The sequence below is a fragment of the Raphanus sativus genome, unplaced genomic scaffold, assembly GCF_000801105.2.
Source record: "Raphanus sativus cultivar WK10039 unplaced genomic scaffold, ASM80110v3 Scaffold2841, whole genome shotgun sequence".
Classification (NCBI taxonomy): domain Eukaryota; kingdom Viridiplantae; phylum Streptophyta; class Magnoliopsida; order Brassicales; family Brassicaceae; genus Raphanus; species Raphanus sativus.
Window position 1 is genome coordinate 1 of NW_026618148.1, and position 13,556 is coordinate 13,556.

At 37.0% G+C, this 13,556-nt stretch overlaps 3 protein-coding genes across 3 annotated transcripts; 2 read left to right on the plus strand and 1 right to left on the minus strand.

Annotated features, from left to right (window-relative positions):
- Positions 1-61: 61 nt before the first annotated feature.
- Positions 62-1,427, plus strand: LOC130506054 (probable sodium/metabolite cotransporter BASS6, chloroplastic). Its single transcript, XM_057000661.1, is given in 5 exon segments — positions 62-286; positions 288-658; positions 743-996; positions 1,088-1,170; positions 1,270-1,427. Coding segments are annotated over 5 exon segments (828 nt in total). The 5' UTR covers positions 62-238; the 3' UTR covers positions 1,342-1,427.
- Positions 1,428-1,849: 422 nt separating this feature from the next.
- Positions 1,850-2,977, plus strand: LOC108836811 (zinc finger A20 and AN1 domain-containing stress-associated protein 9). The gene is made up of 2 exons (XM_057000662.1): positions 1,850-2,048; positions 2,285-2,977. The coding sequence occupies exon 2, from the start codon at positions 2,290-2,292 to the stop codon at positions 2,806-2,808; it is 519 nt and encodes a 172-aa protein (XP_056856642.1). The 5' UTR covers positions 1,850-2,048; positions 2,285-2,289; the 3' UTR covers positions 2,809-2,977.
- Positions 2,978-9,917: 6,940 nt separating this feature from the next.
- LOC130506053 (AT-hook motif nuclear-localized protein 24-like) lies at positions 9,918-11,416 on the minus strand. Its single transcript, XM_057000660.1, has one exon. It carries the CDS (start codon positions 11,156-11,158, stop codon positions 10,184-10,186), a length of 975 nt encoding a protein of 324 aa, XP_056856640.1. The 5' UTR covers positions 11,159-11,416; the 3' UTR covers positions 9,918-10,183.
- Positions 11,417-13,556: the final 2,140 nt, after the last annotated feature.

Here is a 13,556-nt window from a genome sequence, read left to right on the forward strand (position 1 = left end):
TTGTACTTGGAGGTTGTTTTAGTTAGATTTATATGTTTTGTTCAGACATGTTTTGGTTACTTTCTATCCTCAGATACTTAATGAGACGACAGCTTCTTCTTCTATAGTGGAAACATTGAAGAAAGCAAACTCATTCTTCCTCACGTAGTGTTGGCGAGTACTCTCTTAGCTCTTCTCTATCCTCCTTTCTTTCACTTGGTTCACCTCCAGGTACTTCGTACCTGCTTTAGGCTTCTTGATGTTTGCGGTTGGTATCAACTCAAACGAGAAAGACTTTCTCGAAGCTTTTCAAAAGACCGAAAGCTATACTCCTCGGTTACCTTGGACAGTATCTCATCAAGCCTCTCCTTGGTTTCATCTTTGGCTTAGCTGCTGTCTCTCTTTTCCACCTCCCTACTCCTATAGGTGCTGGAATCATGTTGGTCTCGTGTGTTAGTGGAGCTCAGTTATCAAACTACGCCACTTTCTTGACGGATCCAGCATTGGCACCTCTTAGCATCGTCATGACTTCTCTATCTACCGCTACCGCGGTCCTTGTCACGCCGATGCTATCGCTCTTGCTTATAGGGAAGAAGCTGCCCGTTGATGTGAAAGGAATGATATCCAGCATTCTCCAGGTCGTGATCGCGCCAATTGCTGCAGGGTTGCTACTAAACAAGTGAGTAGAATACATTAAGAGATTTGATATAAGCACAAGTTGTTTGTTACTCAAGGTTTTAAACATTTTTTGTGTCTTCTTCAGGTTGTTCCCAAAACTATCCAATGCAATCAGACCGTTTCTCCCAGTTCTATCGGTTCTTGACACGGCATGCTGCGTTGGAGCGCCACTGGCGTTGAACATAAACTCGGTTGTGTCTCCGTTTGGAGCAACGATATTGTTGCTAGTAACGATGTTTCATCTCTCGGCTTTCCTCTCTGGATACTTCGTTACCGGTTCGGTCTTTAGAAACGCTCCAGACGCTAAAGCCTTGCAGAGAACATTGTCCTATGAAACTGGTAACCACAACTTAAACCAACTCTTCTGTTTTTTTTTTAATGATTTGGTTTTTTTAAAGCTTTTGTTTGTTGTTGTTAATAATATTCACAGGAATGCAGAGTAGTCTTTTGGCACTAGCGCTTGCGACAAAGTTCTTTCAAGATCCTCTTGTTGGGATCCCTCCTGCAATATCTGTAAGCTCCAAGACAGAAATGGCTTTTAGACATTGTAGAAATCTTCTCTTTTTGAATATAATAGAGGTCATTGTTTTTTGTGTGTGTGTGTGTTTGCAGACGGTGGTAATGTCATTGATGGGGTTCACACTCGTTATGATATGGTCTAACGAAAAAGAGCAAAGAATTTAAACAATATGAAATTCTTATATTTATGTACGAAATTTTGTAACATTATAAGAAATCGATTCCACCATAAAGGATGGTTTGATTATAAACCCGGTTTAATATTAAACTAGAACTTCAAATTTGTGAAAGAAGGAAAAAGTCCTTTTAGCCATATGATTGATTACTGTAGACTTTTCTGATTATTTTAAACTTCAACAAATATGTAAATTATAATATAAATATTATATTTGTTTAGACTATTTTAAGAGAATTTAGGTAATACCATAATGCAGAAAAGAAGAATAATAAAGATACAACGAACAGAACCTTCATTCCAATCAGCCGCCCAATGACAAATCAGGAGCGTCAAAATAGATGGGCTTCAAAATCGGACGGCTAAGATTCCTAAGGTGTACGAGAAGGCGTAATGTACAAGAATATTACACCGGCCGCATAACCTAAAAGGTAAGTAAAATCCACGCGTGACTCATCGTATATTTATAATACAAAGACAGATGTATGTTCTCAATAGTTACGTGTTCCGTTTCATTTCTCTTATTCTTTCTTGGTAACGAAAGCCGAAAGGTTTGGTTTCTCAGATTCTTATCTATTAAACACAAATAATAATACATCTTATTCCGATTAAGAGTTTTAATTCCGATAGATCAGATTCGTTTCCTGAATCTGTTTCATAAAATTCTTTGAGAAGAAGAAATCTCCGGTTCCAACAGGTTAGATTCTATCGTCTTTGGTTGGCTCATGGTTTTATTTTGATTGTCTTGTCGGATCTGTAACTGAACCTTGTTTTGTCGGATCTACTCGTAGTCGATGAGTTATTTTTTTTTGTTGTAATTGTGAGAATTTTATTCGGTCTGTTTCGAAAATGATTTTGGATATTAAAAAAATTGGTCGAATCAGTGATTTTGAATTTTTGAATTTAAATTTGTGTTTTTTTTTTGGCAAACAGGAAGAATGGGTTCTGAACAGAATGATAGCACGAGCTTCACACAATCATCAGAGCCGAAGCTGTGTGCAAACGGATGTGGTTTCTTCGGTTCCCCGTCAAACATGGATCTGTGTTCGAAATGCTACCGAGACATATGCGCAGAGGAAGCTCAAACAGCTGTTGCAAAAGCCGCTGTTGAGAAATCTTTCAAACCTCCTCCTACCCTTTTCATAGCCGAGCCGGATGTGGCAGAGAAGGCAGTTGCTGCCGCTGCTGTTCTTGTGGTGGCCGAGCCATCTTCTTCTTCTGCTGCAGTTCCTGAACAGAACGAACCATCTAAACCACCTGCACGGCCGAACCGGTGTCTATGTTGCAACAAGAAGGTTGGGATACTTGGTTTTAAGTGCAAATGCGGGAGCACTTTCTGTGGCGAACATCGGTACCCTGAGAGACATGATTGCAGCTTCGATTTCAAAGAAGCTGGGCGTGGTGAGATTGCAAAAGCCAATCCGGTTATTAAAGCTGATAAGCTTCAAAGGTTCTGAAGATTTGTATTGTTGGAAAGGCCTATCTATGGTGTTTGGTCTCTTTTCTTTTTTAACTCAAATTGTACTTGAATGGAATATTGGGTTTCTAGTGGAATGATTCCAAAGGGGGTAAGATGATGAATTTGGTTTTATAATAAAAGTGAATCGGTCAAGTTTGGTTTCTCTATGTCTCAGTCATCTCTGATGTTTGAATTTGTTTGTTTAAAAGCTAGTGTTCAGACCATTCTGTTTTCATGCCATTTAGGTACGGATTATAATCTACCAAAAGCTTTTTCTGGCCTGGGGATTTTATTTAAAAACTTTGGTCAAGTTGGAGAGAAATCACATGAAATAGTCCTCTATCAAAACAAACATGTATATAAAGTATTGACAAAAACAACTATAAATAAATTATAATAAATAATTTTATTAAAAAAAAAAAGTGATAGATAATAAGATATAACATGTTAATTTAGTAAGATTGCAATCTTATCTATAACTCTTGTGTTTTTTTGTCATATGAAATTTGTTTGATAGAGGATCAGAAATAATAAGATATAGTTGTTCCAACTAATATGTGTTGTGTCGGCGATTAGATTGTCAAGTTGTACACCTGTGAATGTTGTTGAGAAACGTCTATATTATCATCATACTTCCTCTGCTTTTTAAATAATACATGTTTTAAGATTTTCGCACTTTTAATTAAAACATATTAAAATTTACTTATTAGTGCATAGTTTTTTGTTATTTTTATTTCCTATATTTCTAAACCAATAAAATTTCAAGAAATGCAATTAATGTTTTTGGAGATTCACAATTATTCATAATTAGTTGACAAAAATTACATTGAAATATGAAAAATACATCTTTTTGAAACAAAAAAAATTCCTAAAATATACATCTTTAAAAACAGAGAGAGTATTTATTAGCATTGTGATGCAAATTGCTTCAATCATGGACTTGAGGTCGCCAGCAATTTTATTCTTATGTTCCTCATTTTTTTGCCCGACTGGTTACGAGACGTCAGACGTGCCACGTGAAATATGTATTCATCATTTTTGTTGGATATGGTTCCGTAAAATTGACATAAGAATTAGTTAAACTTATTGCTCATTAAAAATTCGGCCCATATGATCCAGCAACTTTCTGGCTAAATAGATATTTATAGGCCTTATCTAAAAGCCCACATGTATATGCTAGATGTCTTTTTCACTGCATCAAGAGAAATCATTACCCAAATTTTTCTGTCAGTGACCAGTTCTTGGTACAGTTGGATGAAACATTTGTCTTAACCTCTAAATTTGTAAAAATGATTAGACATAAGTTGTAATGCCCTTTAAGACATAAGGTGCTCTTATAGTTCTATATACATTTTACTGTATTCGCAATTACCACATTAGATCAAACGTTCCATCTACAAGTTTTTGTTTGACTACAAAAGTAAGGTATATTTCGATATATTAGACAACAAAATCACATTCATAACAGGTTCTTAGGAGATGAAGTGGTTCATGAAAATGACATGAATAATATTAAACATATATATGTTTAACTACTTCATAGCTCATACCTTTAGAAAATGTATATAACCTTGCCACCCCGGCAATGTCGTTATAAAAACTTATCTACTACCCTTTTCTGCGAAAGCATTATATTTCCATGATTCCATCTATATGTTCTACAACTTCGTTAGTTCTCTTTTGACAATGAACATCTTACCTTTTTTTAGAAAGGGCTGTAATCATCTTCTTGCTTGTTAGTCTTTTATGTTCTTTTATTATAAAAAGTCAATAATAGCTACTTAACATATCTGTACAATTACACTATATACACATGACTATATTATGCATAGCTAACATTTTATGCATAAACAACATGAGTCTGTAGCTGGTAGTCCCGAAAGAACATGGTATTCACCAGCAAGCGCACGTGTGAGGCAGCAGTTGAACAAATGTATTGTCTCCTTATCCACATATATATATATATGTGCGTATAGATACATACTATATATGTAAATATATACACACACTTGATGCTCATCTGTAAGCGTATAAGTTTCTGTATGAAGAGAGAACATGCACATAAAGCTCCCATACCTCTTAACTTTTCTCGTAAATTGTTAACCCCCGTTTAAGCCGCCGGTATTTTGCAGCTTTTTCTTATATATAAAAATTGATGTATATAAAACATTATATAGTTTGATAAAAAAAACATTATATATGAACAATCATATGTTTACTTATACAAATGAATACTAGTAATATATACTCTCTCTGTACCATTTTAAGTGATGTTTAAGCATTTTTATTTTGTTCCATTATAAGTGATGTTCTCACATTTCTAGATAGAATTTAATGTCAATTGAAACTTTCAACCAATTACAAAATACTACATGTTTTTTTTATTGGTTAGACTGATTTTATTTAATGCAGTTTTATATAACCAAAATAAATTGCATAGAAATTTGTATTTTTTTAATTTTTGTGCAGAAACCTTAAACACCATATAGAGGGAGTAATGTTTATGTATATCATCCTCATTACATATAAATGCGATTTTGTTTCACCAACGAAGTTTTTCTCCGACAAACGACATGTGTATAGCACACCCATTATTATGTTATGATGACTAATTAAGGATGATTATGATCCAAATAGACTTGCTGATTGAAATTTAAATATCCATAATGATTAAAAGACGAGATGGAAACCTCTCGCTACAAAATGTTTTTACTTATAAAAATACTTAGTCCTTTCATCATACCAATAATAATTATCAAAATGATAAACAAGCCCATTTGGCTCCTCGCGGAGTGCCTTTCAAAGATCATATCTGATTTGGGAAGTGCCTTTCTAGTTAATCTAAGCACTTATGTTTGGACCTAAACAAGAAAAAATATAAGTGCCATTCTAGTTTAGGAAACGTCCTTGAACTTTTTTGTTGCTTAGGTCAATAGAAACTGTTTAATACAGTACATTCGATGCGTTATGCTGTATTTATCAACTGACGTAGACCACAGTATCAGTCTGAGTTACACAGCATATGTATAAAGTTGTGGTGTAAATTAACATACGTACATATACTTACTATACTAATTATCTAGTTAACTCTAAGACTGAGAAGTTTATGTGGAAGCCTGTAAAAGCATAAACAATCTCTCCCTATCGGAAACTCAAGTTTAAAGCAATAACAATTACTAACAACACTACAAGAAAACACGCCGATATCGAGGGGTTTTTTCCTCGGTATTTCGTATTCCGACGAAATACCGAGGAAAATGTCCCTCGAAAAAAACTCGTCGAAATTTCATTTTCCGTCGAAATTTCCTCGAAATTTTGTGACGGAATTTCGAGGAAACATATTTCCGAGGAAATTTAGAGGACTGACCTTCGTCGAAGAGGTCCTCGGAATATATTGAGGAACAATTCCCTCGGTATATACCGAGGATTATACCGAGGGAATGACCTACGAAAATTTTCGAGGAACCTGTCCCTCGGAAAATTCCGACGAAAGGGTGTTCCTCGAAAATTTTCGAGGAAAGCTGTTCGTCGAAATTTTCCGAGGGACAGTTTCCTCGAAAATTTTCGAGGGCTGCTTTCCTCGAAAATTTTCGAGGAACCCTCCCTCGGAATATACCGAGGAACGCTTCCCTCGGTATATACCGAGGACATCTGTTCCTCGGAATATTCCGAAAATTAAAATTTTAAAAAAAATTTTTTTTTTAAAAAATAATATTTTTAAATTTTAAATTCGTAAATATAAAATTAAAATTTAAATTAAAAACATATTATTTAAAATTCAAAGTCATACAAACGAAAAGAAAACATTTAGAGTTTTTGAAATAAATTAAACTACGGGGTTTGGAAGTCCGGGTCTGGCATGTTCGGGAAGTCGACAAAAAATGTAATTAATTAAGATATAAATGTTAATTTGTTAAAATTTTGTAAGATAATAAACTTACCTCTCATATTGAAGAACATCTTCGCAGTTGGTGAGCAAATATGTTTGCAAATGACTGCACTCCTGCTCAGTAAGTCGACGGTCCTTTGATTTTCCGCTAAGTCGTCCAACATCTGTGAAAATGTCAGGAACCGTAACATGGTATGTTGCCCGTTCGCCTCTATCATCATGCCGTGCAGGTCTTCTGTTTTTGGTCTGAACTTCTGCTGGAAAGTAGTACTCAGCAAAGTTTGAAATTTCTTCATTGATCATCTGTGCGACTATAGAACCTTCCACCCTACTTAGATTTTTCACCATCTTCTTCAAATGAAACATATACCGCTCATACAGATACATCCATCTATACTGCACAGGACCACCAAGTTCCAATTCTCTTGCCAGGTGAATAACAAGATGCTCCATAACATCAAAAAATGAGGGAGGAAATATCTTCTCAAGGTTGCACTGAATCACGGCTATGTTAGTCTTCAGATTTTCAATACCTTCAAGAGTCACTGATCTGGCGCATAAATCGCGGAAGAAAGCACTTATCCCTGCTATTGCTTCATGAACATTTCGTGGTAATAGTTCCTTGAAAGCAAACGGAAGTAAGCGTTGCATCAACACATGACAATCGTGACTTTTTAAACCAATAAACTTTCCTTCCTTTCTGTCGATACAGTTACGCAAATTAGATGCATAACCGTCTGGAAACTCCACATCGTTTGAAATCCAATCGAAGAACGCATTTTTTCCCTCTGCATCAAGTCGGTATATGGGAAAAGGAGCCCTACCATTCCCATCAACATGAAGTTCTGAACGATCACATATATCAACTAAATCCAGTCTTGACTTCAAATTATCCTTTGTTTTACCTTGAACGTTAAGGATCGTGTTCATGAGGTTGTCAAAAAAGTTCTTCTCAATATGCATGACATCTAAATTATGCCTTAGCAAATGATCCTCCCAGTATGGCAGATCCCAGAATATACTTTTTTTGTGCCAGTTATGTAGGTTTCCAACAGCATCTACCGGAAAACGCGCATGTCCACCGATGTCTGGCGTCCTTTCTGCACCAAAATCTCTTAGTTGTGTCTTCAAACTTTGCCCACTAATTTCCGCAGGTGGACTGTCAAACACCTTCTTGTTCTTAGTAAACAAATTCCTACTCCTACGATATGGATGATCAGGTGGTAGGAATCTCCTGTGACAGTCAAACCAACACGTTTTCCTTCCGTGTTTTAGTTGGAAAGCATCAGTGTTATCTTGACAATATGGACATGATAGCCTTCCATGCGTTGTCCATCCAGATAACATACCATATGCTGGAAAATCACTTATTGTCCACATTAGTACTGCCCGCATTTGAAAGTTTTCTTTACACGAAATATCGTATGTTTCAGCACCTTGAGCCCATAGTTGTTGCAACTCATATATTAGTGGCTGAAGAAACACATCAAGTGATCTCTTAGGATGCTCTGGTCCGGGAACGAGAATGGAGAGAAACAAAAACTCTCGTCGCAAGCATAAGTTTGGGGGTAAGTTGTATGGTGTAACAATGACTGGCCATAGAGAATATTGTCTTCCACTCTTCCCATACGGGCTGAAACCATCAGTACATAATCCAAGGTAGACATTTCTTCTCTCATACGCAAAGTCGGGATACTTTGATTGGAAATGTTTCCACGCTTTTGCATCTGAAGGATGTCTAATCTCACCATCTGTTGAGTGCTCCGCATGCCATCTCATTCGTTGCGCTGTGCGTTCTGAAAGATACAACCTCTGCAACCTTTCCGTCAAAGGCAAATACCACATCCTTTTATATGGCACTGGAACTCTTCCACTAGTATCTTTATAACGAGGCTTCCCACAAAATTTGCATGTAGTCCGCTGATCATCCGCCCTCCAATAAATCATGCAGTTATCGCTGCATACATCTATTACCTGATAAGATAAACCAACCCCAGCTACGAGTTTTTGAACCTCGTAGTATGAACCTGGAGCTACATTATCCTCAGGTAGAATACCTTTAACAAAATTAGCTATCGCATCCACACAGTCTTCAGCCAAGTTATAATCTGTTTTAATGCCCATCAGTCTCATAGCAGATGATAAAGCTGAATGACCATCTCTGCAACCTTCGTACAATGGTTGCTTTCCAGCATCCAACATTTCATAAAATCTCCTAGCTTCTGCATTGGGTAAATCTTCCCTTCTAAAATGATCATTTATCATCTGCTCAGTACCTACACCATAATCTACATCCGCCCTAATTGGTTCTTCTAATCTAACCGCCGGCTGAGGTTCGCTAGTACTACCAAGTTCATAATCAGTTTCCCCATGATGATACCAAATTTTGTAACTTCGTGTAAACCCACTCAATAATAGATGAGTCCAAACATCCCACTCTTTAATAACTTTTCTATTTTTACAATTAGAGCAAGGACATCTTAACTTACCTGTTTCTGCTTCCGGTTGTTTGCGAGCTACCCTCATGAACTCGATTATACCTTGATTGTATTCTTCCGTAAGCAATCTCGTGTCCGGATCCAAATGAGGTCGATCCATCCAAGAACGAAAATAATTTGAAGAAGACATATTTTTTTGGAATCAAATTCGTGAGACTAGGAGAGAAGAAGAAAAGAAATGGAGTGAATGAAGAGGAAGAGGGGTGGCTGTATTTATAGATGAAATCCTCCCGGCATACTGAGGAAATATCGAGGAAATTTCGAGGGAAACAGACATTTCCTCGAAATTTCCTCGAAATTGTTTAAATCCCCCAACGGCTCTCCCAACGGCTCTCTAACGGCTACAAGATGTCGTCGAAATATTAGAAATATCCGTCGATTTTTTCCGACGACCCTGGTTTCCTCGGTATCCCCTCGAAAATTACAGAGGAAGTTGGTGTTCCTCGAAATTTCCTCAAAAAATAGTGAGGAAATTTCGAGGAAACCCCATTTCTTGGTTTCCTCGGTATTTCCTCGATATTCTGTCTGAAATTTCCGAGGAACTCATTTTCCCTCGGTATTTTCCTCAGAATCTGCGTGTTTTCTTGTAGTGCAACCATGTTCTATGTATTCAGATAGATCCATACTAAGAATATGTTACGAACTATATATAAAAATTGTCGAGGAACACCATAAAATGTTGATAAGAAAAAAACCATACTTAGAGCCAACAACACAAATAATTTAAACTACCAATGGAAATTCATCAAATAAAAAGCAAGAAACAAAGAAAAATGTTATTCAAATCAACATAGAAAATCTACTAACTAAAACGAACCAAAAAGAGAAATTAAAAAAAAAAAAAAAACCTGATCCGTCTGATACATGTCGAAAATATAGTGAAACTCGATCGTCCTCGACTAAGTTCATAGTCTTATTCGTTCATAAACTCTTGATTCTGCGGTTAGCTAGCTAGCTAGCTTCGATGGTGAGAGATGTGTATATGATCAAAACGATGGTCGTCCCGTTGACCAATAAGGCTGATTATCATGCTGAGGTAACCCTTGATGAGCTGAACCACCAAGAAGGTTAGGTGGTAAGCCTTGATGAGCCGACATAGCTTGTTGCTGATGTGGCAGTTGTCCTCCCATCATCGGGGGAGACTCCATCGATCCTCCTCCTCCTCCTCCACCTCCGTGAACCGGGGTTTGCATCTCATCTTCCTCTAACGGAAGCCTCTCGTACGCCGCATTGCTAAAAGAAGCTGCCATAACCACAACAGGTCCAGCACATAGCAAAGGACCCACCACGCTTCCTCCAACGACCTGTCCTTGTCCTCCAGCGAGGTAAACGCTTAACCCGGTGGCGTTAGGAGGAGCCGGAGGGGGTAAAAAAGAGCCTGAGAGAGAGAGAATCTCGAACCTTCCGTGGAGGCTAACGACCGAGCCAGGAGATGGGGATCCAGGCTGACGTATGGTGACGTTCGTGACGTTTCCAGTACCGCTCATAACGCAAACGCCGCGCTGGCGCCTGCGTGCGAAAGTGGCCACGCTGTCGACTAGATCGCAGCCGTCACCAATCTCCATCACGTGGGTTCGAAGCGCGTTTGCGCTGTCCCTCGTGATGATAATCGGTGGTTTTGGTTTGTTCTTGGATCCAGCTGGTCTTCCTCTTGGTCTTCTTGTCATCTGGTCTCCTCCTGAGCCGCCCCCTCCACCGCTTCCTCCTTCTCCTAGGTTTGTGTCTTTACCTTCGCTGCCACTGTTGTTAGCCATGTTGTCTATGTTATCGCTTGTCTCTTCACGATCCATCTTGATTTGTCTGTTTAATCCTCCTCCTGGTTGATCATCTTGATCGGTTTGGTTTCTTTGTTGCTGGTGATGGTGGAGGAAGAACTCTTGTTGCTGCTGTTGTTGTTGGAGATGCAACTGAAAGTCTCTTGAGTGGAAAGGAGGAGGGAGTGAGCTTTGTGTTCCGTCCATGATCTATGATTCGATGGTAGGAATTGGATCAAAAGAAAGAAGAGACTGATGGATCTAAGAGCTCAGATCTTTAAGTTGACCTTTTTTTATCTTGTTTTGTTGTCGAAGCTACCAAGAAGAGAGTAGTAATAATGAACAACTAAATCCAAGCTGGATCTTCCTTCATCTTCGTCTCTTCTTCCTTTTTATTTTGTAGGGTTTCTCTCTCTCTCTCTCTCTCTCTCTCTCTTCTCTCCCTACTTTTGTTGTATAGCTAGCTTCTCTCTCCTTCTTTTTGAGTTGGATGAAGTGAAATTTGGAAACAGAGAAAGGGGCTTTTATTTAAGCTAATATTTGAGATGTGTGCGAGCTAGAGTCTACCTTTGGTTTGTGATTCGTAACCTAGGGTTAAATAATTACCTTATTTTTTTTTGTAATTTTGTGAATTTTGAATGTGACTTCCTTCCTTCTATGTATGTGTTTTTGGTCCCCACCTCCTCGCTCTATCGTACTAAACCTTAAATGTAACATCATTTAGTAAGTCATTCTTAGACCAATCAGAATTTTATACAAAAAAATTGATGCATTCTTTGGACTGTAAACCTTGTGATCCCTCGAACTATTATGGAATCACTGTTTAGATCAGCATGTATAAGGTGGCAGCTAGTGATTGTTGTTTCAGCTATTTATTTCAAAATATCAATACATATATTATAAACATGACGCATTACATGTTGTATGCAAAAAGAGTCCAATGGTTCGAACTTTTTTTGTTATCAGACAGAAAGCAAAGTTGGCATCTGATAATATAATATAATGGTGATTAATTTGTAATAATATACAAATGATTAATTGGCTACATCCTCTATATAATTCCATGTAGCTAAATAATTATTATGGTTATCTGGTAAGCATGTATTCCCTCTGTTTTTTAAAGATAGATGTTTTAAAAAAATAAATTGTTTCACAAAGATGTATTTTTTATGTTTCCTATACAAAAATTGCAAATTTTAATAAAACTGATTGAATTTATTGAAAGACTATTGGTTAAAATACATTGGAATTTGATAATTTCTAAAAATGATGTATAGTTAATGTGTTTTCTTAATATGTGTGAAAACACCAAAACATACATCTTTAAAAAACAGAGGAAGTATATACCAACAAACAAAACTTACAGCTAGTTTATTCAATGTTAAGTACAAAATAATCAATTGCCTATGGTTATATGTTGGAATGCATCTTTAGCATACGATTGATTTGTATTTTTAATATGATGGTGATGACCAATGTCATTGTGCTGATGAATATTATTTTAAACATTAAGATGTCATGAAAGAAAATAGCCACTTTAGAGCATCATTAACCCAAGTAGCTTAGGAAGAGTTGCTTAATTTTTTTTTTTTTATTTTTTTTTCTCTGACTAAAAAAAAAAAAAAAATTAAATAAACAAACCAGTTGCGGGCCACCACGTGTCAGTGGGGCCTGCAGATAAACCAAACAACAGCGCTTAAATAAGCACTAAAAGGGTGGGTAGTTTAAATTTTCGTGGGCCCCACCCTCTATTATATTAATTTTTTATTTAAGCACCCTTCCTAAATACCTGCGTTAATGATGGTCTTAGTAATGTTATTTTAGTACTTGACGATCATCGCGGTTATAAGATCTAGCGCTGTGCGTTAAATAGAGCTGGTCTCTATATAAAATGTAGTGTCTACACAGTTGATAGTCAAACGATCCATTTGTCAATATCAACTAGATTTAAAGTTGTTTGTTTATAGAAATTTGTGAATACTTTTGTCTTTTGAGAGTACATAATTTAAGTTTAAGAATACACATGTATATAGATAGAGATTGTGCATAGGAGAGCGTGAAATAACAAGAAGACGCGAAGATGTCGCTGACAATTCCAAAACCACGAGAGAAAGAGAAACAGAGAGGCATCGCATGAACTGTTGGGAGAGAGATTAAACGCAAACTTCAATGTCTTAAAGAGATGCTCTTTGTCGGCTCTCTCATGCTCCACGTGCCCTTCTCCTCCCACTCCTCTCCTTTCTTTTTTACATCGAGACAATTTTGCGATCTATATCAACCAGTAAAAATAAGTAAGTTTCTGAAAACCAAATCCATGTGTGGTAGGTACCGTACTCGCGTGGATTTGACAACTTAGAGTTTTTTTTCAGAAACGCAAATTCGCAAAAATCTCGGATACCAATTTTCTATCGAGGGAGGGGGGGGAAGGGATAAAATTCGAATAGTCTAGGTGTGCGTGGGTCACTTTATATCTTGAGTTTCAGCTCAGATTCTTTAACGTGGACAGGTAAAGCGAAAATTGTGCCAGTAATGTATAACCAAGGTGTATCATGTTGGTATTGATAAGCATGATCACAAAAATATACTCTCTCTCTATATATATATA